General features: G+C 39.4%; 1 protein-coding gene across 3 annotated transcripts in view; it reads right to left on the reverse strand.

Annotated features, from left to right (window-relative positions):
- The window catches only part of LOC131072079 (uncharacterized), a 358,141-nt gene extending 332,202 nt beyond the window's left edge, over positions 1-25,939 (reverse strand). For 2 of the 3 annotated variants that reach the window (XM_058008113.2, XM_058008114.2), the window contains exons 1-3: positions 25,650-25,939; positions 22,312-22,486; positions 11,998-12,696 (exon numbers count right to left, since the gene is read on the reverse strand). In XM_058008113.2, the coding sequence (XP_057864096.2) occupies positions 11,998-12,696; positions 22,312-22,486; positions 25,650-25,810 (1,035 nt within the window). In that variant the 5' untranslated portion in view covers positions 25,811-25,939. The remainder of the gene's footprint in view (positions 1-11,997; positions 12,697-22,311; positions 22,487-25,649) is intronic. The other variant, XM_058008112.2, reaches the window with a different exon arrangement.
- Positions 25,940-26,152: the final 213 nt, after the last annotated feature.

A 26,152-nucleotide genomic window follows, 5' to 3' on the forward strand; every position in this document is an offset into this window, starting at 1 on the left:
TTGGTCATTCTTGGCATCATTTTTACAAGTTAGAGTTGGAAATTCAGAGCTCTGGCAAACAGGATTACATTCACAAGTTGTAGGGATGAAAACCCCTTCAATTCAAAGGGCCTATTGGAGTGGAAGATCTCCCAAGGGTCTGAAAATAGCATTTAAATTCAAGAAAGATTGTAGGACATTTTCAGGTTGCAGCAGTACAAGAATCAGAAAATTTGTTGAAGTTTCCTATCCAAGAGCAGATCTGGATGATCTGGTATCATTTATCAGCATTTTGTGAACATCCATAGCTGGCTGTACATTCCTAGAACCATTTACAGCATCCTACACTTGGAACGTAGGGTTTCCAAGCATCATTTTTAGCTGATCAGATTTTAATCAGTTCTGAAAGTGCATATCAAACCTAAGGAATCTCGTATCAAAGCCCACAAGAAGAAGATCAGACCTCTGAAACATCAAATCAGTTCAATTTTGTCATGTATTAATCATAATCAGACCTGCACATGACTAGTTCTGGTATGTAATTGTCCATTAAACTTCAATAAAGTCAAAATTTCCTCCATTCATTATTTGTACTTGCTGTCTTTATCATTTCCAGCAATTATTTCTTGTACTTTTCATTCAATTGCAAATCCCAGCAAAAACAAAACATAAAAAAAAATTCAAAAATTTGCAAACTTTAAAAAAAAAATCAGAAAACACAAAAAAAGCAGAAAAAACAGCAAACAAAAAGCAAAATCAGAAGTTACAGAAATCAGAATAGGGTGGGATCATTACGGTGGTATCAGAGCTCAGTTCTTCCTACCATCCTGTTAAAAAAGGGTTTTGATGTCTGACAAAGAGTTGCGTACTTACAATAGGGAAGAGTATCACATCAAGTGGCAACCACCACAGGTTCCAAAGGGGGAGACAGTCTCTGAAATTCTTGGTATTCACAGGACGGGTTCCAGTAATAGTGAGAGCATCACATGTGCTTTGGCTGAGAAGGAAAAGGAGAGGGCTAGGTCAATCAGCCCTAAAACTAGGATTGAGAGGAAATTTGATACTATGAAAGGATATGATGTCTCAGTTGTTGGGACAAATGTCCAAGCAGTACTATTTGCAACAGGACTAACCTCAACACACCAAAGTCCTTGTATGCCAAGGAGTCCAAATGCGAGTTTGGGATGACAAAGTTGCTCTACTTGGGGCATATCATCGGCTCAGAGGGAGTTAGGGTTGATCCGGATAAGATCCGAGCTATCATTAATTGGCCTCCACTCAAAAATCTCACTCAACTTAAGGGATTCTTTAGGCTTTATGGTTTCTACAGACACTGTGTCAACGGGTTCTCACAACAGGTAGCACCTCTCACAGACTTGACGAAGAAGGGGGCCTTCATTTGGACAGAGCAGGAACAGCAGTGTTTTGATCAGTTTAAGCAGTTGATAAGCTCGTGCCCAGTTCTAGCTATACCCAATTTTAAGAGACCAATTGAGCTACAGTGTGATGCTTCAGGAGAGGGGATCGATGCAGTATTAATGTAGGACAAACACCCTATAGCATGAGAGTCGAAAATTAAAGTGGAGCTACAGTATATTCAACAAGATGTTAGCCATTATGCATGCATAAGCTAAATTGAGGCAGTTTTTGGTGGGGAGCAAATTTGTAGTTAAGGCAGATCATAACAGCCTGAAACATTTTCTTAGTCAACAGGACCTCAATGATCTTCAGCAGAAGTGGGTGAGTAAGCTACAAGCTTACAATTTTGACATTGCTTATATAAAGGGCAAGAAGAATATTGTTGTTGATGCCCTATCGAGTAGACCCCATTTATGCTCTATTGGGGAGATTGCAGATGATTGGAGAGGGTTGATTTCTGCTGAGTATGCTAAGGAAACGTGGGCCGCTAGTATTATTGATGGGATGGTACAAGACGATAGATACACAATTGTCAACGGTACTAGCGGATACCACGGACCTCACACAAAATCGGGAGTTTGTAGTGTCCACCCTTCTTGCATATTTGTCAACGGTACTAGCAGATACCAGGACTATGTAGCAAACTTGTTCATAGTCACCATTCACTTCCATCACCTTTCTCTTACATTGTATACATTCTTTCAGTTTCCCTCCATTGTGTTCATATTCATAATCAGAAAATTTTAAATATATATATTAGTATTATGGTTGCTCTCCAACAAAAGCCTCTGCAAAGGTTATGAGGTCTCAATCCATGGTAAAATCCCTCACTGACTATCAAGGAGATTGATGAAAGAGAAGTCGAGATTCTTGAGGACTGATTGCCAGGGGCATATAAGGGTGCAAAGAGAATAAAGAAAATTTTGGCTTGAAATCTGCATGATGTGCATTTGGAGAACTTTATATCAAAACAATTACAGATTGAGAAAGTGTTAAGGTATGAAAATTTAATTATTGTGTAGAAGGTAATTGTGCAGTATTCTAGATCTAAAAGGAGTGCAATAGTTTGGACAGTTATGCAGCTGAGTTTGCTGTTGCAACATATTTATTTCAGATATTTGACATTCATACAAGATCTCTAAGCATCTAGTGAAGTCGTAAAGGATCTTAAGAAAAACACAGATCTGAACAAAGGTGAAGAAGAGGCAACGAAATTCTGGGTGTGTGAGTACCACAGGAACTTCCACAAGCACATGAATACTGTTTCATACTAAAGCCTACCATTGCAGTGGAAAGAAAAGGCTGGCCTAATAAACAAGTATATTACATATTATCAATGGAAATCGACATCCAAGAAAAAATTTCATTAAAGGGGGACAAACAGTCATTAGCACTAGCAGGAGGTGTTAGGAATTAGTGCTTAACATAGGTTAATAATTAATACTGTAAGTGATTAGTTTGGTTAGTTATTAGTTGATTAGTAGAAAATAGTTTCTGGTTAGTTAGCGTTTTTTTATGAATAAATAATTTACAGGTTTGAGCCTTGGCTCTCCTTTCTCTCAATTCCAACATAGATTAGATAAAATGCACTTAAATTCTACGAAGTACAAACCCTCCCATGTTGAACACACGCTCATGAAGATTTGAGCCTCTTAGTAATCTAATTCATTTTATATTGTGCTCTTTCCAAAATTCTCAAACAATACAAATGTAGTGTAAGAAATAATGGATAGATACAAGTTTAATTCCCAACCACCATTCCATTATGGTGCTTCCAGACTTTGGGAGAAGGAAGCTAGATATATTTCTCACAATGTGAAGCATTACCCAGGTATTTAACGACTAGGACTTGCTAAAACTGAGTGCACAAACCAGAGGTTACGGTTCTTGAGTTGTCTTCCAACCACACAAATCCTCTATGAAAAGAGCAATAAACACCACCAACAAAAGGTGAATACATGGCCATCAAGTGGATTGCTAATAATGTGAATCGTGTCTAATTGTATTCTTAACAGCTATTAGTAAAGTTTAGCATATACATATACAACAGAAATATGGTAACAATAATAAATTGCATAAATAAGTAAAAACTATGTATTGCTAAGCTAAAATCATTTCCTTCACTTCACATTGTCCACATAAATGCAGAAAAAGGATTATACCAAAATCTTTGTGAAATAAACTCATAATAAGCAGTTATGTATTAAACTATCCAGCAACATAATATACTCTATGTTTGATGGCTATGCAAGGGCAATGCAAAATGCACCAAGTACCTCCAATGCTACCTACACAACCTCTGTTCAAACAAGGAGGCAATCTTCTGATTAGCTACACTTTTTCCCAGGATGCAGAATTATGCTGCTATGTCATTATCATTGATGGCTGCAGCCATTTTACTATAGAGCTTAATTCTTGCATCAATTGCTCTTGTTAGTAGTCTGGAAGTGTCAAGTGGGCATCCTGTCTCAATTCTACTTGGGAATGTGCATATCATATTGTCCTTTCTTTGACGGTGGCATATCTTAGTTAAAATTATTAGAATATTGTAATGTTTCTTTAATGGTCATCTTAGTCATCTTGGGGTAGTTTCTATTTTTTGTTTCAATTCACGATTGTGTCTTTTAGAAACATTGTCTTGTACTTTTCTATTTAAGAAGACTTTATCTTCATTGTTTAATACAACAACATCGAATATTTTAATAATATGGTATCAGAGCAAGTCTGAGCCTGTCTCCCTCACAGGAGGGCTTAGGATTTTGGGAAAACCATTTTTCTAGGGTTTCAGTGCGATCTGTGTGAAAAAAAAAGAGGGTCGGTTTCTGTGTTCAAACCCATGAAGGATTTTACCCGTCTGTTGGGTGGTTCTTGGTGGCGGATCTGTGTTTGGTTGCTACATGCGATTAATCCCCAAGGGTTTTCTAAAGTTCGCATTCAATTTCAAGTGATTTTATGTGCTTTTCGCGCTTTTTTCACACTCTACATCTGAGGCCTTTTCTGTGCATTTCGGTAATATATTTCGCGATTTTTGTTCCTATGTTTGTGTTTTGGGCGGATTTTGTGTGTCCACAGTGCAATTTTTGGTGACGCGAGCTTCAGCGCCGTTTTCTGCACCAATTGCAATTTTTTTCCTAAGGTTGGATTTGTATTTCGCGCCTCGCTTTTTGTTTGTGATTTTCACTGTTGCATTCTCTGCAACCTGTTGTTTACTCCCTACGGTGAATTGTTCAACTTCACGGAATAAACAGTAAATGCATACAAAACATCCAACCAACAATCACAATGATATTTAAAGCATTAATTAAGTAACAGTCACAACGATATGGCAGAAAGATGTTTTCTTTTTATTGCATTCCAAAAGCTAGTACATCAACATTATTGTCGAGTTCCCTTACATGGCAATACATACTATCTGGCGGTTGGCCGAGGTACCAACTGTCGTAACTGACACGGGAACCCACACGGCTGCCTCCACACAACAAAAATGACATAACAATAACTTAAAAGTTTTATTCCTAATTACGGCCTAACATCAGCCCCCCTAAAAAAGAAGTCTTCTAGACAACAGAACAAAATGGAAGCTGATGGAAGCAACTGAAACTAATGTGGAGAGGGATGAGAGGGCGTCCCTGGAAGTACAGATGACTGAGATGTGCCCGCTCGCTGGAGACGCTGTGTGGCTGCCAATTCTCACTCTCGTGCCAACTTAACCATATGAGCAGCCTCAACAATCTTGTTGCGGGCTCTATGAAGCCAATGCCCCTGCTCCTGCAACTGCTGCTCTTTCTCAGCGAATCTAGCCTCCAATCCTGCCACCTTAGCCACCAGCTCATCCTTCGCTTTGCCACTCACTTCCAACTCTTGAATATTCTTGGCGACTGTCTCCTCCAATGTGATAACCTGGGAGTGCTCCTGAGCCAACTGTGTCTGACTCTGTTGAATGTGGTGGGCCAATGTTTTCCTGGCACCCTCAGCTTCCCTCAGGTGAATTCTTGGAGCAATAGCAACCACCGGCTTACCCATCCCTGGATTATTAGTTTGTTCACCAGGTACATCAGGGCTCGATGGTCTACATAAAAGGTGAATGGTGTCGCCAAGAGGTAGTGGTGGAACTTTTGCACTAAGTACACCATCCCAAGTGCCTCCCTCTCTGTCGTACTATAGTTTCGTTCGGCCTTGGAGAGCAGGCGGCTAGTGAAAAAAATAGGGTGATCCAACCCCTGTACGCCTACTTGTGCCAGAGTGGCACCGATGGGGAAGTTGGAGGTGTCCACATGGACATGGAACTCCTTGTCCCAATCAAAGTACGCCAAGATTGGTGCACTCACCAATCGGGATTTTAATTCCTCGAATGCTTCCTCCTGTGTTGCTCCACACGTGAATGGTTCACCTTTTCTCGTCAACTCGTCCAATGGACAAGATACTTGCACAAAGCTCTTGATAAACCTCCTGTAGTAGCCAACATGCTTGAGAAAGGACTTCACCCCCATGACATCCACCGGATTCTCCATGTTCACAATCACCCCTACCTTGTCGAGGTCCATCTTCAACCCTTCCTTGCACACAACGTACCCCAACAACTTACCCTGCGATACCATGAATCGGCACTTTTTGGGATTCAGGGCCAGTCGAGCCCACCTACATCTCTCCATGCACTCTCCGAGTGCGTTCAAATGGGTTTCCTGTTTGTTGTAAATAGACCAATCATCCAGGAATGCCTTGAAGCTTCCAACCAACATCCCGTCAAAGATGTGCAATATAATCCGCTGGAAGGTGGTCGGGGCATTACACAGTGCAAACGGCATACGAGTATATGTATATACTCCATCCTCCACTATAAATGTTGTTTTCAGCTTGTCTTCTTCGGCAATGCTGATCTGATTATATCCAAAAAATCCGTCCAAGAACAAATAAATCTTATGGCCTGCTACCTCCTCTAAAATGTTGTCACTGAACGGGATTGGGAATGGGTCCTTGATAGTCACGGCATTCAAGCATCGAAAGTCCACACATATCCTAGTCTGGTTTGCTTCCTTCTTTAGGGAGATGACAATTGGTGATACCCAGTTGCTGGTTTCTACCTTAAAGATGATTCCAGCCTCCAACATCTTCTCAATTTCTTCATTCACCTTTGCTGCATAGTTCTTATTCATTTTGTATAGTCTCCTTCGTACAGGTTGGGCACCGAGTACGAGAGGTATTCTATATACGCACAATTCCGGGGGTATCCCTTTCAGGTCCTTGCACGTCCACGCGAACACATCCTTGTATTCCAGAAAAATTTTGAATGCCGCCGCCTTAGTATGGGGTTCCAATCGTCCCCAACCAAGATTACCTTCGGATCAACACCATTACCTAAATTCACTTTTTTCACGTTGGACTCCTCGTACTTGATGACTGTCCCGTTCGAACCAGTGGGCGGGTGTATCATCCACCCGTGCTACCCCCTCACGGTACTCCCCGTACTCTGGGGGGGAAGTTGCATCTTCCGTACTTGCACTTGATTCCCCGATCTCACAAATCTGCAACATGTGGCAATCGGGGCGAAATACTTCGTAGTCTTCCATCTGCCAATGGAAGAGTCTGGCGAGGGAACTTGTTTCATCCTCTGAGCATCCCTCCAGTTCCAAAACCCCCTCGTCATCAGGTTCCATCCTTTTCTTGCCATTTTGTGAGTCCCATTCCCAGTTATGTGAGTCATCTGAGTCTGAATCAGACGACGCCAATTCCTCACTTACGGCTTGATTCCTCAGGTCGATCACGTACTTTCAACCTTCACCCTCGATGGAGAGTGTGTTTTTCTTCCAGTTGTGGTTCACCTTCGCCATAATCAGCCAACCCCTCCCTAGAAGGGCGTCATACACCTTTTTCTCCAATGGTATAACCACGAAGTCAAGGAAGAAGTGTTGAGTACCGACAACAACTTTTTGTGCCATGGGTGTCCCCAGGGGCTTGATTCCATGCTGGTCGGAACCGACCAGATGAAATGTTGGTGGCCAGAGAGTTGGCTTGCCCAGACCCCTCCATGTCTCCTCTAGTAACACGTTCACTCCTAAGTCGCCGTCAACAATGGTGTTCGTCAATTTTTGTCCCATTATCTCCATCTCGACCACGGCCGGCTTCCAACCAATGCTTACGGTGAGCAGCATGGGGTCTATAGCAAACGTACCAGGTAATTTTGTTGCCGCCATGGGATCTGCACCAAATGGTTTTGCTGTTGTCTGACAGTGTTCCTGGTTGGCAATGTTTTCACCAACTACATTTGTAAGAGCCATCTTCAATTGTGGCATTGTCTCTAGAAGGTCAGACACTCATACGGGTACAGTGGTTTGCAACATCTGTTTGATGATAGTTTTTTCAAACTCTGACCAGAGTGGGGTACTGGCAGTGTTGTGTGAGGCCCTACGTTCTTCCGCCATCGCTCATTCCACATCGGCCTTAGCTTCTCGGAGTCTCTCCTTCTCCGTACGGGGATCGGGGTACACTGCCTTCTTACTCTGCAATCTTGTGATTGCCAGTACCTCCTCGTTTGGCTCTTTCACGTCCAACATATTTACTCCCTTTTGTTTCGAGAAGTCAATGTCCTCATGATTTCCAGGACCACACCATTTACACAACAAACCTCCACCATTGTTCCCACTTTGACATTCCTGAGCAAAGTGGCCCCACTCATTGCATTTTCGACATTGGATTATGGGCCTCCCCTTTGCATCGTACTGGATTTTGCTCCTTGGCGTGTTATTATTAGAACGGTTGTTCCCGCGCCAATTATTACGGTATCCTCCAAGTGAAGCCTCTGAGTTTGTTGATTGTCTAGGTGGTGTGGTTGGTGGCGTAGCTTGCTCGCCTTGAGTGTAGAGCACTTGTGTGCTCCGTGTTTTTAAATTGTACGGGCATTCCTTAGTGGAATGGCCCAGTACCTAACAGATGTCACAAAAAGCTTTCCTCAAACATGTTCTCTTCGTATGCCCTTCTGCCTTGCAGTCGGTGCACCAAAGTTCTTTGCCGTCTCTGCCGCTCTCCTTATCAGCCTTCAATTCCCTCATCATTCGCAACATGTCCTTCCAGAGAGCTTGTACGGATTTGGACTCGTCGTCGCTACTCCCGTCTATACGGTCATCGTCACTTGCCCTCCGTTTCCCCTTCGATGTTTTACTCTCGCTTTCAATATCCATCGCTCGGTTATAAGCTTCATCATATGACAACGGAGGGACCACCTTCATCTTCCGCCTAAGGGACGGTACCAGCCCCTTGACAAACCATCTTTTCTTCATCTCGTTTGTCGACTGGTTCTCCATTTTGTTCAAAAGTTCTTTCAACCTTCGGTTATAAGCCCGGACACTTTCACTTTTTCCCTGTTTGGTATTGTAAATCTCCACCATAATTTCATTGTCGTCACGTAGGAGTTTGAATTCCTCCTGGAAGGCCCTCTTCAAATTGTTCCATGATGTTTTATGTTGGGCATCAAGGTCCATGTACCAGTCAATTGCTACCCCTCAGAGGGTGGTTGGGAATGCCTTCAACCAATAATCCTCGTCATCTTGGTCGTTTGCCTCCCAAATGGTTATGCATGTCTTGCAGTGTCATACGGGGTCCTCCGACCCGTCTCCCATGAATCTTGGAAGCTTCTGTTTCTCTGAGGTGTGTGCCATTGTCTTTGTCTGGAGGGTTTTATGTACCGCCTGGAAGGTATTACATGCCTGGAAGGTACCGTACGCGTTCGACCGAACCGGACTGTATTGCTCCGTCCACGAGCTTTCTACACATCCACCCGCATCCTCCTCGCTTTGGTCACCCTCACTCCTATGCTCCCTCCTTCCCGGGGTTTCTGGATCTGACCCTCCTATTTTGGAGTATTCCCCGAGGGACAAATTTCCAATTCGGTACAAGTAATTCTCAAAGAGTTCGGCGACCTCACCCTGTAGGTCCCGTACAACCCCTTCGTCACGGTCGGAGTGCTCTGATGAATTGCTCTCGGACAGAGTTTCGGACTCTTCACTCGATGTCGAGTGAGCAGCCTGGTCGACGAGATCATCCTCCGCTACATCCGGCAGTGGTAGGTTGCTCGCGACGTCTACCAACTGGTTCCACGTACACAGTTTCTGCCTCTCACGACTCACGCTCCAACTCTTGCTATAGCTTTCCAAAGTCTCGAAGCCTTCAGCAATCTCCCTCAGCCGACGTCTCTGCTCGTTTTGTTCTCTGATACGTAGGGATCTTCATACTGACCCCTCGCCTACTCCTCTGTTGGTGCCACGTCGTCGGTCTTTGTTGGGACATGGGGGCATTAATTGCCAGGGGTACAGCGTCTGCTCATGTCCCTCTATTCCTCTTCCCTACGGCTCCTTTCTTCGTACTGTTCCAGGATTTGCTGCCGACGACGTTCCCAACTAATTTCTTCCCTTTGTTCTTGCCATTCAATGAGGTTCCATGCCAACAGTCTAGGAAGGCTCCCAAGAAGATCAAACATGGCAAAATTTACTGTGAGTTCCTCGCGTACCATGCCCTTAGGGACCGCTCTCTCCCAAGCTTCCCTCTGCACGTACTGAGTGACAGAAACGTCCCACAATTCCACCAAATCCTCCGTCAATTGATCCTCCCTAGCTTCTGCCTGCGTGGGCCCTTCGTGTGTATCACCTTCAGTGACTATTAACAATTGTTGAAATGGTCGGCCCATTAGTGGTTACAGCCTGCCACCATATTGATCTTTGGAAGTCAAATCGGCAACGGCACCAAAATGTTTACTCCCTACAATGAATTGTTCAACTTCACGGAATAAACAGTAAATGCATATAGAACATTCAACCAACAATCACAATGATATTCAAAGCATTAATTAAGTAACAGTCACAACGATATGGCAGAAAGATGTTTTCTTTTTATTGCATTCCAAAAGCTAGTTCATCAACATTATTGTCGAGTTCCCTTACATGGCAATATATACTATCTAGCAGTTGGCCGAGGTACCAACCGTCGTAACTGTCACGGGAACCCACACGGCCGACTCCACACATAACAAAAATGACAAAAACAATAACTTAAAAGTTTTATTCCTAATTACGGCCTAACACCTGCGCAATTTATCGGCCATATCGTGGCAATTTTCTGCGTATTTTTTTCACGTTTTTGAGCTCGTGATTTTCGTGGGTTTGTTTCTGCGACAGCCCACGATTTTTTTTTCGACTAGGGTTGTGCAATTTTCAGCGGGTTTCTATTCTCCTACAACTATTTTTGGCAGCAACTAGGGTTTGGTGGAGTTCATGCCTTCTACGATGAAGCATATTGTTCGGTTTATAATTTTGCCCCTTAAAAAATTATTTGGTGGGTTTATAATTTTGTCCCTTAAAAAATTATTGGTGGGATTTTTATAAATTTTTTGCTTAAAAAATTTCTGATGGGTTTTCATGAATTTTTTCCCTTAAAAATTCTGAGAAGGTTTTATAAGTTTTGTCCATAAAAAATTATTGTGGGTTTTGTGCTTTTGTAAAAGGGTTTTACCGTTTTACTCAAAAACGAAGTTTTGTATTCTAATTCGTGCCTTGGATTTCTACTTTTTTTTGTGGGTATTGATCGATTTTACACCTAAAAAATCATGTCCGGTTTTGATCGATTTTTCTCCTCAAAAATCGTGTCTGTTCATCTATAATTCATGATGTTCGTGTTGGATTCTGGATTTTGCTTTATTTTTTCCTCAAAAATCATGGGTGTATGTTCTTGTCTTAGGGTTTTTACCCTTTTTTTCTGAAAAAACGATGCTTTGTAATCTTCAATTTCAGGGTTTGATGGTTTTTTCCTCAAAAATCGTGGCTTCTTGCAATCTAATTTGGGGCGTCGTGCTCATCTGGAAAAGTTTGTTGAGGGTTTGCTGATTTTTCCTCAAAATCGTGGTTTCAATTTCATCTCAATGTCTCTAGCTAGAGGGAGTGATACCTTTGTCACACAACATCAAGTTGGATGATTTGTAATGATTTATGGAGATATCCAGAAGTTCTACAAATTCTGGGAGGGTCAGTGGCAGGGTCTTGTCGCAAAGCGTTTTGAGAAGAAGGGGGCAGCCTTCTCTATTTTTCTCTTGGTAGTTAGCACGATGACCATTAAAGGAGGGTATTAGAATATTGTAATGTTTCTTTAATGGTCATCTTAGTCGTCTTTAGGTAGTTTCTATTTTTGGTTTCAGTTCACGATTGTTTCTTTTAGAAACATCGTCTTGTACTTTTTCTATTTGAGAAGACTTTATCTTCATTGTTTAATACAACAACATTGAATATTTTAATAATAAAAATTATCTATTTTCCCACAAAGAAAAATAGATCAATATAAATAACAAAGGCACCAAACAAATCAAGTATTGCACTATTCACAAATATCTTGCTCTATACTGTTCTCTTCACAACAGTTGGCTTGATTTTGATCTTTCGTATGAAGATAATGAACAAACAAATGAATACAAAAAATTAAGCTTATGTCATCTCCTTGACAACTGTCATGTTGAAAGCTATATACTACCACCTCTTTCTACATGAAAAGGAAGGAAACGTGCAAAAACTCAAATTAAAAACTTATATCACTTGGGTCTTGAGATCATACACCATAACTGACCTTGGAGTAGTGTTTATCACAAAGATCACGAACTGATGCTGGAGCAAGAGTAGAAGACAATACAGACTTTGCAGATTTGTATCTTTCCCATGCGAATGATAGATCCACAGTAAAAGCCATAAAAATTGGAATGATCCAGTTATCTTGAAAAAATCTGTCAATTATTTCCCTCATTACATATCCACTGGCAAAAAGTTCTGGAGAATAATGTAGTAGTACATACACACAACCAGCTTGGGAAGCCAATGCTGAGCTCCGATGTTCAGGGATTGGATAGTGGCGAATTTGGTTGTACAAATCATCACCACGCAAGCGGGTAATAACTACATCAACAATTGGTTTTGGTATAGGGAACCTTGCAAACAAGTCTTCTGGTCTTTGAACTAAAATCATGGTAGATGTAACGGGTGATGGTGAAGGTTGACGAAATGAAACAAATGTAGCTACTGATGATAAATGTGAGGCAGACACAGGAGAATATGTTTGGCATAGCATACATAGATTATCAAGATTCAAAATTTCAGCAGAACGCTTGTTACGAAGATGTGCCACAAGCAATTGTTCCCTCAAACTACCATTCAAACGGTGCTCCAATAAGAGTAGCATAACTCCATGAAGAACTAAAGCTTCAACTAATAATTGGCGTCCATCCCCATCCTCCATAACACTTTCTACAGTGCTTTGCACATAAACCCCATCCTGTCAAAAGCAAGAAATATTATAAAGGTAGAGTTCCTGTTAAAGATGACATGAAGTAGATTTAGAAGAAAATAAAAGAAAATTATGAACCTATATAATGAAAGAATATAACAGCAGCAAGTTCCAACTAGCTTAGAAAGATTTCTTTAAATTTCTTAATAATATGCGCACTTTAAAGGAAAAGTTCCATATGAGGCAATCGACTAGAAGCTAAAATGATTTTGAAGTACTCAGCAATTACTTGTTCTATCCTAGAAAAATATCTATCTGAGAATCTGAAGTAAGCAAATATAAGACTCCATAGATTAATTTTAAAATGCAATGATTTCAAAAAAGTGATCGAGTGGGGAGAATTAGTAGCATAACTGTTCCAAACACTAAAGCAGGATGATCCTAATCAAGGCAAAAGACATATAAAGACAAGAAACTTATATTACTCGATTCCATGAGCCACATTCTTGAAAGCGGAATGATTCCCAACAGAGGGACAAAAGAAGGATAAATTCTGCAAATCTTTCTGGTAATTCAAGAATTCAAATTTACTGCCCAACAAAAGCAGCAATAATTTTGCATTCATACCTTTCGCACAATAAAGAAAATTCTTAATTCGCTAAAGAAGGATAGAACCTAATTATGTTATGCAATGTTCACAAGGTCATATCTTCAAACATTTCTGACTATATGTAATTTCTTCTGCACTTCTAGAAAGCATGAAAATTCAGGAAAACTAATGACAAAAATAGTTTTTCACACCGATGGAAGGAAGATTGACAAAGAAAGATGTTATACGCTCTCTTCTCATCAACCAAATCAATCACTTCAGATGACTATATTATTTAGAATAAGACAGTACTAATACAGTCAAAAGTCTGATATATTAATGTAAATGTTTTATGACTTCAAAGCCTTAACCAATCTATGAATAGATATAACTCACACTTGAAATGATGCAGATAGATACTGTTAAAGGTAATCATCCTCATGGGGGGATGATAAGATAAAAGTAAGGAATTTCTTTGAGCCATGACAGTACTCCTTATCATCCTTTAACAAAAATACCAAATACAAAAAACAGTACATCTATACTATTTAACTATTTTATTTTACAAATACATTATATAATAGGAATATCCAATCAGATCATAATTAATAATTAAATCATACATTTTGCAGTGTAAAGTACCTTCACCTTGCCACCCACCTCTTCTTTTTACACCTGTGCAATGCAATCCTATGTAGCACCAGGGATATTCAACCCATCAGTTATAAATCACATATATATATATATATATATATATATATGTGTGTGTGTGTGTTATGTTTTAATTCACACCTTTCTTGAATTGAAGAAGTTTCCTTGTTAGACCAATTCACCACAAGCAAAGGTTGTTGATCAACATTTTTCCTCAAAAACTAAGAAAGGATATCAACCGCATCAAAAGCTATCCACATCTGTCAAACGTATATCTGAAAATTGCCAAATTATTGGACAACTAAAATTACTTCCTCTGACCTCAAATTCATCCACAACATTGACCCAACAAAGTTTTTGAATGTGATACACCAATATACACACACTCATAATATGAAAAATTCATATGGGTACAACTATACACACACACATATGCAGTACATTGTGTGATAGAAAATTCAAATTCTGAAACCCTTGGGCGGGATTGCTAGTATGGAAATCATGGCAGGGGGGAGGGCCTGCGAGCTCCCCTTGCTACAGAATCTATCTCTGTGCTTCATTTCTGCTATGAAATGCCTTAACAAGATTGCCTTGGAATCTGCCCCTGGGACTTTGCAGTCAGTTTCAGCCCTCGTAGCCGATGAAACAAAAGAATTTCTTGAAGACCCAAAGAAACCTGCGGGTCAGGATGTTGAACCTTTTTTTGATGGAATGGCCAAAAAGTGAATGTTTTGTGGGTTCTTCTGTACATTATTCTGAAGAAGGCATTGCGATTTATTTACCAGATTTGCTTAAGGATGAAGCAATATCTGGTATGGAGAGCACTCTTATCAATAAGTTTTTTACTTTCAAACCTAATATTGATGTGTTTAGGGAATGGTTGAATAAAACTTGGAAACTGAAAGGAAGTGTTTCTGTTAGTGCCATGGTAGATGGTCTCTTTCTATTTAGATTTGCTATCAAAAAGATCTTATTAAGGTGCTTACAGAAGGCCCCCTTGTTCTTTGATTAAGGACACCATAATGGCTTTCCCTATGTAAATGAAAACCTGGTTTTGTAATGTCCCCACTTTGAAATACAAGTTAATGGTAAATAATAATAATAAAATTTTAAATTAAAATATACAGTATAATTAAATATAATTAAATTTTAATTAAATTAATGAATTATCAAAAGACATGAGATGAAAAGTTGTGACTCCCTCAAACATGAGATTAAAAAGGGAGAAGAGAACCTCATTTGAGAGGGATAATTTTGGGAATCAGAATTGAAGATCTGATTTAAATAAAAAGTACAAATCTGATTGTGAAAGGTTGTGTCCCTCTCAAAGGGCAGAAGTGATGAAGAGTTGCACTCTTTCAAAGGGTGCTAATGGTGAAAGGGTGTGTCTCTTTGTAATGTCCCCAATATAATTAAATAATATTAACTATTGTAAGGCCCCAAATTTAATAACAAATCTTTCGGGCCATTTATTTAATTAGATTAGGCAAGTCTTAGTTTGGTTGTGTCGGCCCGTTTGTAACCCTTCAGGAAGTTTCCCAGAGCCCATATATATGGCCGAGTTAGTCTTTGTCATAGGTATGTGAATTTGGTATTTTTCTTTGTATGTGCGAATTCCAGTTGGAGTTCAGCTTGCTTGTCTGTCATTTCGGAGGTGAGAGATCCTCCCTGCTTGGCATCCGCAGTTTCGGTGGGAGTTCTCCTCACCCTATTCTGTTTCTGTTCCGAGTCTGTGTAATTTGTTGTGCGTCATTATCAATATAATTCCCTGTGCATGTGCGAGTATTCATCATCTACACCTAAGTCTCTTGTGCCTGGAATAATAATAATTCATTCCACCACTCAATACAACTTCGAATTAATTAAGTGTCTGAAGGGCTCGAGCGTGGAACTTGGCATGCATTCGGAACTTGGCACACATTCACCTACCGTATGACACACTACCATACACCCCAGCAACCACCATACGGCATACTACCGTACATCCCCATCCAACACCCACTGTACGGACCAATATCATACATCCCATCCAGCACCCACCGTACGGCCATCCAACATCCACTGTACAGCTTGCTTCACCCCACCGTACAACCCTTACACCGTATGGCCCCTCACTCCACCGTACGGCATTACACCGTACGATCCCCCTCCTCATACCACCGTATGGCCACTCCTCTCCCACCGTACGATCTATCCACCTTACAACCTTCCCCTGCCAATTCAACAGTCCCTTCGCCCTTGCCACTTACACCGTACGGCCAGGGAACATTACACTCTTGCCGAAGGGCATCCATAAAGAAGAGGCGTGACCCCTCCCTCACATTGGAGGATATAAAGGGGAGAAGTTTTCATTTGAGAAGGAGATAAAAAAGGGGAGATCAATTTGAGGAATAATATATTATTTTCAAGGGCAACAATGAAAAGTGGTGACTCAATTCTTATGAAAGGTGATGACACTTCCACCAATAAAGTATAAAGGAGAATTCATTCCAAGCATTGAAGTGGATTTATCAATCAATGGAGGAAATCAATACAATTAACCTCAATTCTCCTAAGACAGCAAAAAACCTTCAGCAATCAAATACAGATCAAACCATTCAGCTATAGCACTCATCCAAGAGAGCAGCATTCAGCTTTCAAATAGGGAAACAGCATCAAATTGAATCTGTCCAAATTACCACAGCGGACTGAAAATACATAACCTACAAGTATAGGGCAAGATTTAGTGTCCTTCCAAAAGGGGACATTACAAGTGGTATCAGAGCATGATCCTGCCAGCCTACAGGGGGAAAGATAAACCAGTCAATGCATTCTAGCCAATGAGTAACTTAATTAAAACATCACACAAAGGTGCAGCAAGCCCTTTATGGGTGAACACCATTAATGGAGTTAGATATCTCATATAATTGAGTTAATGATTTGGCCCAAGAGATAGTTTCAGTCCTGGTTGGACCCTCCTGACTCTTGTGGATTGGTTACTCCAAGAGATGGTTCTAGTCCTGGTTGGACGCTACTGCCTCTTGAGAGTATAGTGAATTGGCCAAAGAGATGGTTCCGGTCCTGGTTCGGGTCCTAGTTGGACGCTTCTGCCTCTTGTGGATTGGTTACTCTGAGAGATGGTTATGGTCCTGGCTGGACACTCCTGCCTCTTGAGAATAAAGTGAATTGGACCAAGAGATGGTTCTAGTCCTGGTTGGACGCTACTGCCTCTTGTGGATTGGTTACTCCGAGAGATGGTTCTGGTCCTAGTTGGACACTCCTGCCTCTCAAGAGTAAAGTGAATTGGCCCAAGAGATGGTTTTGGTCCTAGTTGGATGCTCCTGCCTCTTGTGGATTGGGTTCTCCGAGAGATGGTTTTGGTCCTAGTCGGACGCTCCCGTCTCTCGTGGATGAAATGATAGAGTGATTGACCCAAGGGATGGATTTGGTCTTGGTTGGACATTCCTGCTTCTTGTGGACCAAGTAAACTATATCTACATGTGTATGCTTGTATCCGAATATATCCATGTGTCTACTTCGTGTTTTCATGTGTATACTTCATGTTTTCAAGTGTATGCTCCGTGTTTTGCTCTATATTTTTAGTTAATCTATAATATGAGAATAACAATAATGAATCAAAATGGATTTGAAGGTCATACATGCCTGTCATGCTTCTGATCCTCTTCTTAATGAACGAGGATTTCACCTGTGTTTGTCTCAAGGAAACAACCAAACACAGTTCTTACGATTACAATTGATGAGAGAAAACTTGTCTTAAGATTACAAATCTTCAGGGGTTGGTTAGGAAGCCTTGCATTGGGAAAATTTAGTTAAATTGATCATTGCTTGAGGACAAGCAATGTTGAGTGGGGCGGACTGTAATGTCCCCACTTCAAAATATGAGTTAATGGTAAATAATAATAATAAAATTTAAAATTAAAATATAAAAGTATAATTAAATATAATTAAATTTTAATTTAAGTTAATGAATGGTCAAAAGACATGAAATAAAAGGTTGTGACTCCCTCAAACATGAGATATAAAAGGGAGAAGAGAACCTCATTTGAGGGGATAATTTTGGGAATCAGAAGTGAAGATCTGATTTAAATAAAAAGTACAAATCTGATTGTGAAAGGTTGTGTCCCTCTCAAAGGGCAGAAGTGATGAAGAGTTGCACTCCTTCAAAGGGTGCTAATGGTGAAAGGGTGTGTCTCTTGCCAAAGGGCATCCATAAAGAAGAGGTGTGACCTCTCCCTCACATTGGAGGATATAAAGGGGAGAAGTTTTCATTTGAGGAGGATAAAAAAGGGGAGATCAATTTGAGGAATAATATATTATTTTCAAGGGCAACAATGAAAAGTGGTGGGGATGTCCCCACAGCGCAATGGCAATTGTGAAGCCCTGTTGTTTGGGCGATCCTTGGTTCGAGTCCCTGCAGGTTCCCGTGTTCCTAGCTGGTGATGTGACGTGTGTACAGTCTGTGGTCCATGGTGCTAGTCAAAGGGGTGTTAATGCCCAATAACAATGCAAACTCGGTGAAAGTCGGTACAAGGTGTTAAGGCCTCGACTTTGGTTGCAGGCAGTGAACGATCTGACAAGTTGGTGGAGCGATAAGGTGGGAGCAGCGATTGGAGAGATAAGGAAGAATCAGCATGGAGAAATAAGGAGACTTTACAGAGAGATAAGGTAGCCCAGGCTTCCCGGATGGAGAGATAAGGCGGTCTCGCGATTGATGGAGTGATAAGGGGTTCTTGCTTGTGGGCAACAATGCGGAGAGATAAGCCACAAGAGTCAAATCTAGGAGGTGTTAATACCTCGGCAATGTAACCACGGGGATGGGATCCCCCAATGTGATCCCACTGGTTCATAGCTCTAGTCGAAGCGTAAGAGACCCAATTACCGATCAAAAAAAAAAATGAAAAGTAGTGACTCAATTCTTATGAAAGGTGATAACCCTTCCACCAATAAAGTATAAAAGAGAATTCATTCCAAGCAATGAAGGGGATTAATCAATCAATGGAGGAAATCAATACAATTAACATCAATTCTCCTAAGAGAGCAAAGAACCTTCAGCAATCAAATACAGATCGAACCATTCAGCTATAGAACTCATCAAGAGAGCAGTATTCAGCTTTCAAAGAGGGAAACAGCATCAAATTGAATCTGTCCAAATTACCACAGCAGACTGAAAATACATAACCTACAATAATTCTACAAGTATAGTGGGCAAGATTTAGTGTCCTTCCAAAAGGGGACATTACAGGTTTTGACCTCTCAATGTACCTGGGTAGAATTGCTCCCACATAAGTGCACCTTCCTGGGCTCCCTTTGGAGCATCGGGGTCCTAAAATCCTTCAGAAAATTGCTGATTCTTTTGGGCACCATTGAACAATTGACAAAGTTACTCTTCAAAAGTCTAGGCTGGTCCTTGCTAGATTATGTATTAGTGTTGAGATGCATAAGCTGCTCCCTCAGCATATAACCCTAAACTCCAAGTTTGGAAAATGGACTCAATCTATAGTTTATGAGAATGCAGGGTTCTTTTATCAAAACTTAATAGATTTGGTCACCTAATAAATAGATGTAAGATTCCAATTCCTACGAATGCAGAACTGAAGAATAAAGTAGTTGAGAAAGGTCCTCTTCCTCTGATCTAGTCAGTCCAAGAGATAGGTGAAGGTTCTAAGTTTGCTGGTGAAATGGCCGCTTCCCCACCTTTACAACTATAATTTCAGCGTTTAGTGGTTAATCAAGTAGAAAAATCAATAAAAACTGATCTAGAAGAAGAACAGCACGTGGAAACTTTGCAGATTTCTGAAAAAAAGGAGAAAGAGAAAGAAAAGGACAAAAATCAGAATAAGGAAACCTTGGTGAATAATGATAAGGAGAAAGAAAATCTATTCCCACTTGACGAACCCCCTCTTGAAGATGGGGAAATTTCTGATAACAATCAGATACTACAAGATAAAGGGTTAGTTGGCGGCTCAATTGCTCTCCCAAGAAAAACTTTTGACTTTCAGAAGGAAGAGAATGCCCCTCAAAATGGTATAGAGTCTCAGAATCTTCTTGATGGCCAAGAGAACTTGGTTCTACAAGGGGAAGGGGAAGATATTCCTTTGATTCCTTCTTCTTTGGATTTACCTCTTTTGGAAAAAGAAGATCTAGTTTGGACCCCTGTTGGAAGTAAAAATGAAAAAAAAAATAGCTTTCACAAAGGCAGATGTGGGTAGTGGTTTAAGGCAAGGAAGGCCATCTCAAAGATAAATGCGTTCAAGAGAAGCAGCAAAAGAGATTGCTTTGGAAAACAATGGACCCTGGATAATCTATCAGGGCCTAGAAAATCTAAAAAATGAAGGTGCTATCTTTTGAAATGTTGTTTTTTAAATAATAAGATTGATGTTCTCCTAGCTGACCAACTGATAACCTGGGAAAAAGAAAATACTTGACCAATCTAGCTTCATTGAACCCTTGTTTAAAAATCACTTTCGTTGCATGTTAAAGAAAGTAAATTGCAATTTGTTCTGGGTTCATCTGGGTGCATTTCAGACGAGCACACAATCATTTTTTGTGCCCTAAACAGTCGCTGGCTGTACTGAACTAGAACCCGAACTGTGTTTGGAACCGAAACTAGGGCTTCTAGCAAACAAATCAATAACATAGGAAAAAGGAAATACTTGACCAATCTAGCTTCATTGAGCCCTTGTTTAAAAATTACTTCAAAAGTTAAAATATACCCTTCCAAACCCAAAACACTCTCTCCTTAAAAAATTAATTATGGCAATCATTACAAACTCTTTATCTTGTAGTAGAGACTGAGTTTCACCATTATGGAGAACTTCACTGCACTTCATGGTAACTGTGTCCTATACCTACCTGACCACACAATGAAATCACAGCAGCCATAAAAACCAGCCTTTCTCTCACTCAAACACCTAGCACCTGATTGCTTTCTAAGGCTTGGATCAAGAGCAACACTCCAAACAATCCACCAAAACCCTAGAATCGGTCACAAGCAAACATGCCAAGTTAAAATTCACACAACCCAACTTCCCTATTCAAAAGGGAAATAGATGCTATGTCAAGGAGTACACGTCCCAAAGATATCCTTTAGAATGGATAAGATAGAACAAAGACTCTAGCTACTCAAATAAAGGGTACTGATATGCACACCTATGGGAGCAATCCTAGAGCCCAAGAACCCTAAGATCTAGGATCAAAAGAATAGAAAATCTCAGGATAAATTGAATTGTTGATGATGCCAAAAGCTATTTCCTCAAAGTTATTGCTACCAAAAAACAAGGACTAGAATTTTAAAAGGCACTATACAATAGCTTCCAACCCAACCAAACATTTGTCAAGTACAATGCCACCGTTGGTATGTCTCCCACTATTCCCTAACAATTACTAGCAAGACTCATCTCTTGAAAAGACCATAGATGCTATAGGGGAGTACATTGTAAAATCTAAGTTTGTAAGGTATTTGAGATACTTAAACTATACCTGAATAGTGTTAATATCAAATTTGGTCAGCCGTTGACAAACAAGATAATCTTTGAATAAGAAAATAGAATGGGAGCAACCACTAGACTCTGAAAATATCCCATTCAAGTATCAAATTTGTCGTGAATGTAGACTTCTCATGAATGTGGCCATGTTTATAGAGTCTGGCCCTCCCAAGAGACACAAGAAAAGCAGTCCATCCAAATAATCCAACAAAATCTACAAAAAAACCACAAGTGAAACCAAAGAGAAAGAACTTAGAATCAAATTTTTCCTTATAACAAGAAATACAAGGTGCTGATTGCTGGATTCCGATTTTATCATGCATAATAGTTTGGCTTAGTGTCCTGCTCATTGGAAGATCGAACAGACCCTCTTATGGAAGTGACTGTAACTGCAGTTGTGGGTTGGATATCAAGTGGTAAGAAGTCATGTTTGTGCCTTGGCATGGAGGAGACCAATGTTATACAGTTCAATTAAGCCCGATGCAGATTTCTGAAATTAAATGCTGCTTCCCAATGTAACAGGCTTAATCTATGAAAGAGGTCAGAAATACATTTGTTTATCTCTGTAATTTTTCTGCAATAGATTTGTATTGTATATTCTGTGTAACAGCAATTTGTTATTTGCAAATTTATTCAGTAATATTGTGGCTTCATTTTCCTAGACATGGTACAATGCTCAGTAAGCTCTGAAAACCATTATAACAAAATTAACAAACCTGTAAACAAGTGTTTTATCATTCTCGGTAACATGCCAACTATTTGACGTAATGCCTAGAGTGTGGAGAAAAGTGAAAATTTGGGCAAGATTAATTGGGGGATTTTACATATGAATGATTACAAAATCAAAGTTATCAAAATCTTATCCAAACTTTGGTATCCATGCATTTGCATCAAAGATAAAAATAAGAGAAATATGATAAAATGTAGGAATAATCAAACCTGTAAATCATCAAGGTATTGTACAAGATCTTGATAGTATTGAAGGATGCTGTTAAAAAGTAGAAAAAACCTCTCCAATATGATTGAGAAACTTTCTCGAAATTCATCGTCAAGAGCGAGTAATTCAGGATTTGTTTCAATTTCCTCCTCAAAAACCTCTGGAGATTTGAGATATCTGACACAGTGGTTCCAAATTATTTTTAGTACCAAAATCCTATGAAGTGAACAATTAAGGAAAAGGAAATGAACCATCGCAGTAAATCTTAAAGAAACATCAAATCATCAAGAAAGTAACAGAATAAATTCATATTTTACCATATTGAAAAAGAGTGTCACACAACACCCACTTTAAAATGATAAATTTTCATAGACAAATAATTTCGTGCCTATAATATAAATTTAAAAATCCTTAACAATATAAAGTGCCTGGCTTTGCATAAAGAAAGTTGACCTTAAATCAGTTCGCCAATGTCTGCAATAGGCTAAGACATGATGTGGAAGAGACAGATTCCAAATCAATCAGATCAGGCTTGACAAACAATATCTAAATGGCCTCCTGCGTATTAATAACTGGGCTTTTATGTTTATTTCTAACTTCCATTCAAGCACATGTGAAATAATTACTCTGTAAAAGATTTATCGCATTTAATGAAAACAAACCTCTTCTTGAGCCCAAGCTAGTGAAATTATAAGTTTAACATTCTGTGCCAATTCCCTTCAAGTAATAATATATCAATGTATTTTGTAACTAGTGCATCTTTTGTAGGTTTCAAGGTTTCAAGCTACCATGTAAGATTGTCTCGCGTGCAAAGTATTCATTCTCATTTTCCAAAATGCTCAAACTATCATAAACCTTGTATACTTCTACAACACACTCTAATCCAGAAATCCAGAAATAACTTAACATTTTATGTGCCAGAAAGGCATCAATCAAATATTTGAAATGGCCAGTGATGTAGCTTTTGCAGTTATCAAAAGCAACTTCTTAACTATTCTGGTCAAAGAAGATAGTTATATTAAATTACTAACCTTTAAATGCTCTAAGCAGAGCATATACAGACAGCATGATTGCAGGAAATCAATCCCTACTGGATGGCAACCACACCCAAAAAACATGATCTCATTTATAACTATCTGTATGCGCACATGTAAGCATATACATTCCAAGTTAGTGGGAATCCAAGGGCAACCAAAAATGTGGATACACTATTGAAAGGGATTTCCGCAATATAACCAGAAGGATCAACTTGATCATCTTCCACAGGCTATTATTTTGGATAAAACAAGTATTATATTACTTTAGGGAATGGAAATGTACATTGATCTAAACTTGATATTATATGAATCTTGACACGGCTGCTCACATTGGAAGGAGTAAACTCCTGCCACCAATAAGTGTCCACTTCTTCATTCACTTGATCACAATCTAAGCTCACTCTAAAACTCATCTTTTATGGTCATCCTATGCTAAAGTCATAATTCCTTAATAAGCCTAAATTAACCATAACTTATAATGTAATATTTCAATCTAGAGATGTTACTTGAATTATTACGTTATTCTTTCTAAAGCACTTCCAAGGGACCATGGAGCACATCAGTCTAACAAGCCCTACACTATTGCTCGGTTGCAATAAGCAATGTTTTGAAGCCATCATAAATAGGTAAGCAATGCTTGGTTTATGACTATTTGATAACTGGGGGAATTGGAAAGCCCCTGGGATTCTTACACCATTATTTGTGCCTTTCAACAGCTTAACCATTCCATCTACACCCAAGGGATCCTGGATTGTGAATATTATGAATCAACATGGATGTTTTCTTGTTGATTTTAACCTTGTTCTTTGGTACAAGTTCCATGAACTAGGACTCCATATCAAGGGTATGAGAGCAAGGTTGACATCACCAAGCTTGCACAACATCATACTTCAATAATACTGTACTTGCAAAGAATCATGGAATATCAAAAAAATTAACAAGAAAGACCTACAGTTCTACGAGAATAATTTTTAAAGACAATATACAAGCCATGTGACATACTATAAAATGTGTTTGCTCATAAGAGGAAATGAACTTTTCAAAGCACGTGAAAATCTTATAAAACGCCATTCAAACTAATATGTAGCATGTGGAATACAATCATGTAAATTTTAACCAAGGGATATTGAAGCTTACACCAACACACCCCTCGGGGTTCAGGGATCATGATGGACGTTTGAGACATCTCGAGTTACCAGGAAAGGGAGGAAGCATCCTCTTTCCATCCCCTCTTTGATGTAAAAATCAGGGAACGTGCCCATTTTTTGGTATATCATAGAGGCATCAAATGCCCCCACAAACAATAAAATGTTTATTATTTTACATTAAAAAATGTAACCTGTAAATCCTAAACCTATGTTACTGGTTCAGGTTCAACAGTTTGCTGATATTTATTTCCCAGGTTCAGTGTATTGTGTGTAAGTGTATGTATATATCGTTTGCACAAAATGTACAAATTTAAATACATAGCACAGCTGATAATTGATAACTCAATTCAATTGTCAAATGTTAAAGATACACCAAAATGATTCATATTAATGCATCTGTATTTGATTCAAAGGTGCACTGTTATACTTCTTAGTTGATAAAACTAGAGAAGAGCTTAAGATGTGTTTTGAACTTCCTTAGAACAGAAATGGGCAAGCCAAGATGCGAAACAGAGAAAACGGGGGCACTGGAGCTCAACGACGATTCGGACATCCTCGGGCCACATCGACTGAAGAAAAAGTACAATGTCACAATGCGGCTGAAATGAAACAATCCACTAGTTTTCTCTGATGCGATCGTAATGCAAAAATACTGCCACATGTATAACCCAGCTTCACATACACATCACCAGTATCGCTCCAATAATCAAGCCAATAGTGCATTCCCATTGTCGTCATTTCAGGTTTCTGATAACATAAATATACTTGATTAAACTAAATCCAAGGGATTGTGTCATGATAATCGGGACTACTCCTGAGTGCAACAACCAGTTAAGGCAATTCATCAATTGACTGAACATGTAGCGTGTTTAAGCTGTAAGGACAATGTTGTACATTTACAGTGTAATCCGAGTATACAAATTTTAAGAATATAGTCCATGTTTAACCCACGCGGCATTAAAAGACGCGCAACTTCGCCCACAATTTCCAAATGAAAAATTAAATGAAAAGTACAAAGCATTATCGTTGCTATTCAGGGTCCAGTTGTAATTTATAGCTGGAATGTTTTTCTCCGGAAGCATGATATTTAACCGTAAATTTTATAAAATGAGGTAGCAGATATTTTAGTAAAATTAGATAGAGTTTGGAAATTACTTGAGGTCAAAGAGAATAGGAGCATAGCGGGGATGGTTGAAATCGGAAGGAAGGCGATCAGTTAATCTGAGGAGCTCTGAAATGAGAGCTTGAGCAGTGCTCACCAGCTTCAGTAATTCTGAAGTTGACCCGTCTGCGTCTCCACTCCCCAATTCAACCATTGTTATCTGCTATGCTTGGTAAATACCGCATACAGTTCGCCCTGCAATCCCTCCGGACCTATACTATCATTTATCGAAATGCTAATAGCAAGTGCGTATTAAATTCCTCTTCTACTGATTTTAACTTTCTTTTCTGTCGTATCGAGATCTATCGTCAATACATCTATAATAATATAAATTAAGAAATATATTTTTTTTTTATAATTATGAATTATTTTATTATATTAAATAATTATCATTAGATTAATAATATTATTATGCTATATGTGGGCAACATCTACCCAGCACCCAAACTTTATCATTGATCTTATTTAATAATTAATTAAAAAAAATAAAATCATT

The sequence above is a fragment of the Cryptomeria japonica genome, chromosome 3 (assembly GCF_030272615.1).
Source record: "Cryptomeria japonica chromosome 3, Sugi_1.0, whole genome shotgun sequence".
Classification (NCBI taxonomy): Eukaryota; Viridiplantae; Streptophyta; class Pinopsida; order Cupressales; family Cupressaceae; genus Cryptomeria; species Cryptomeria japonica.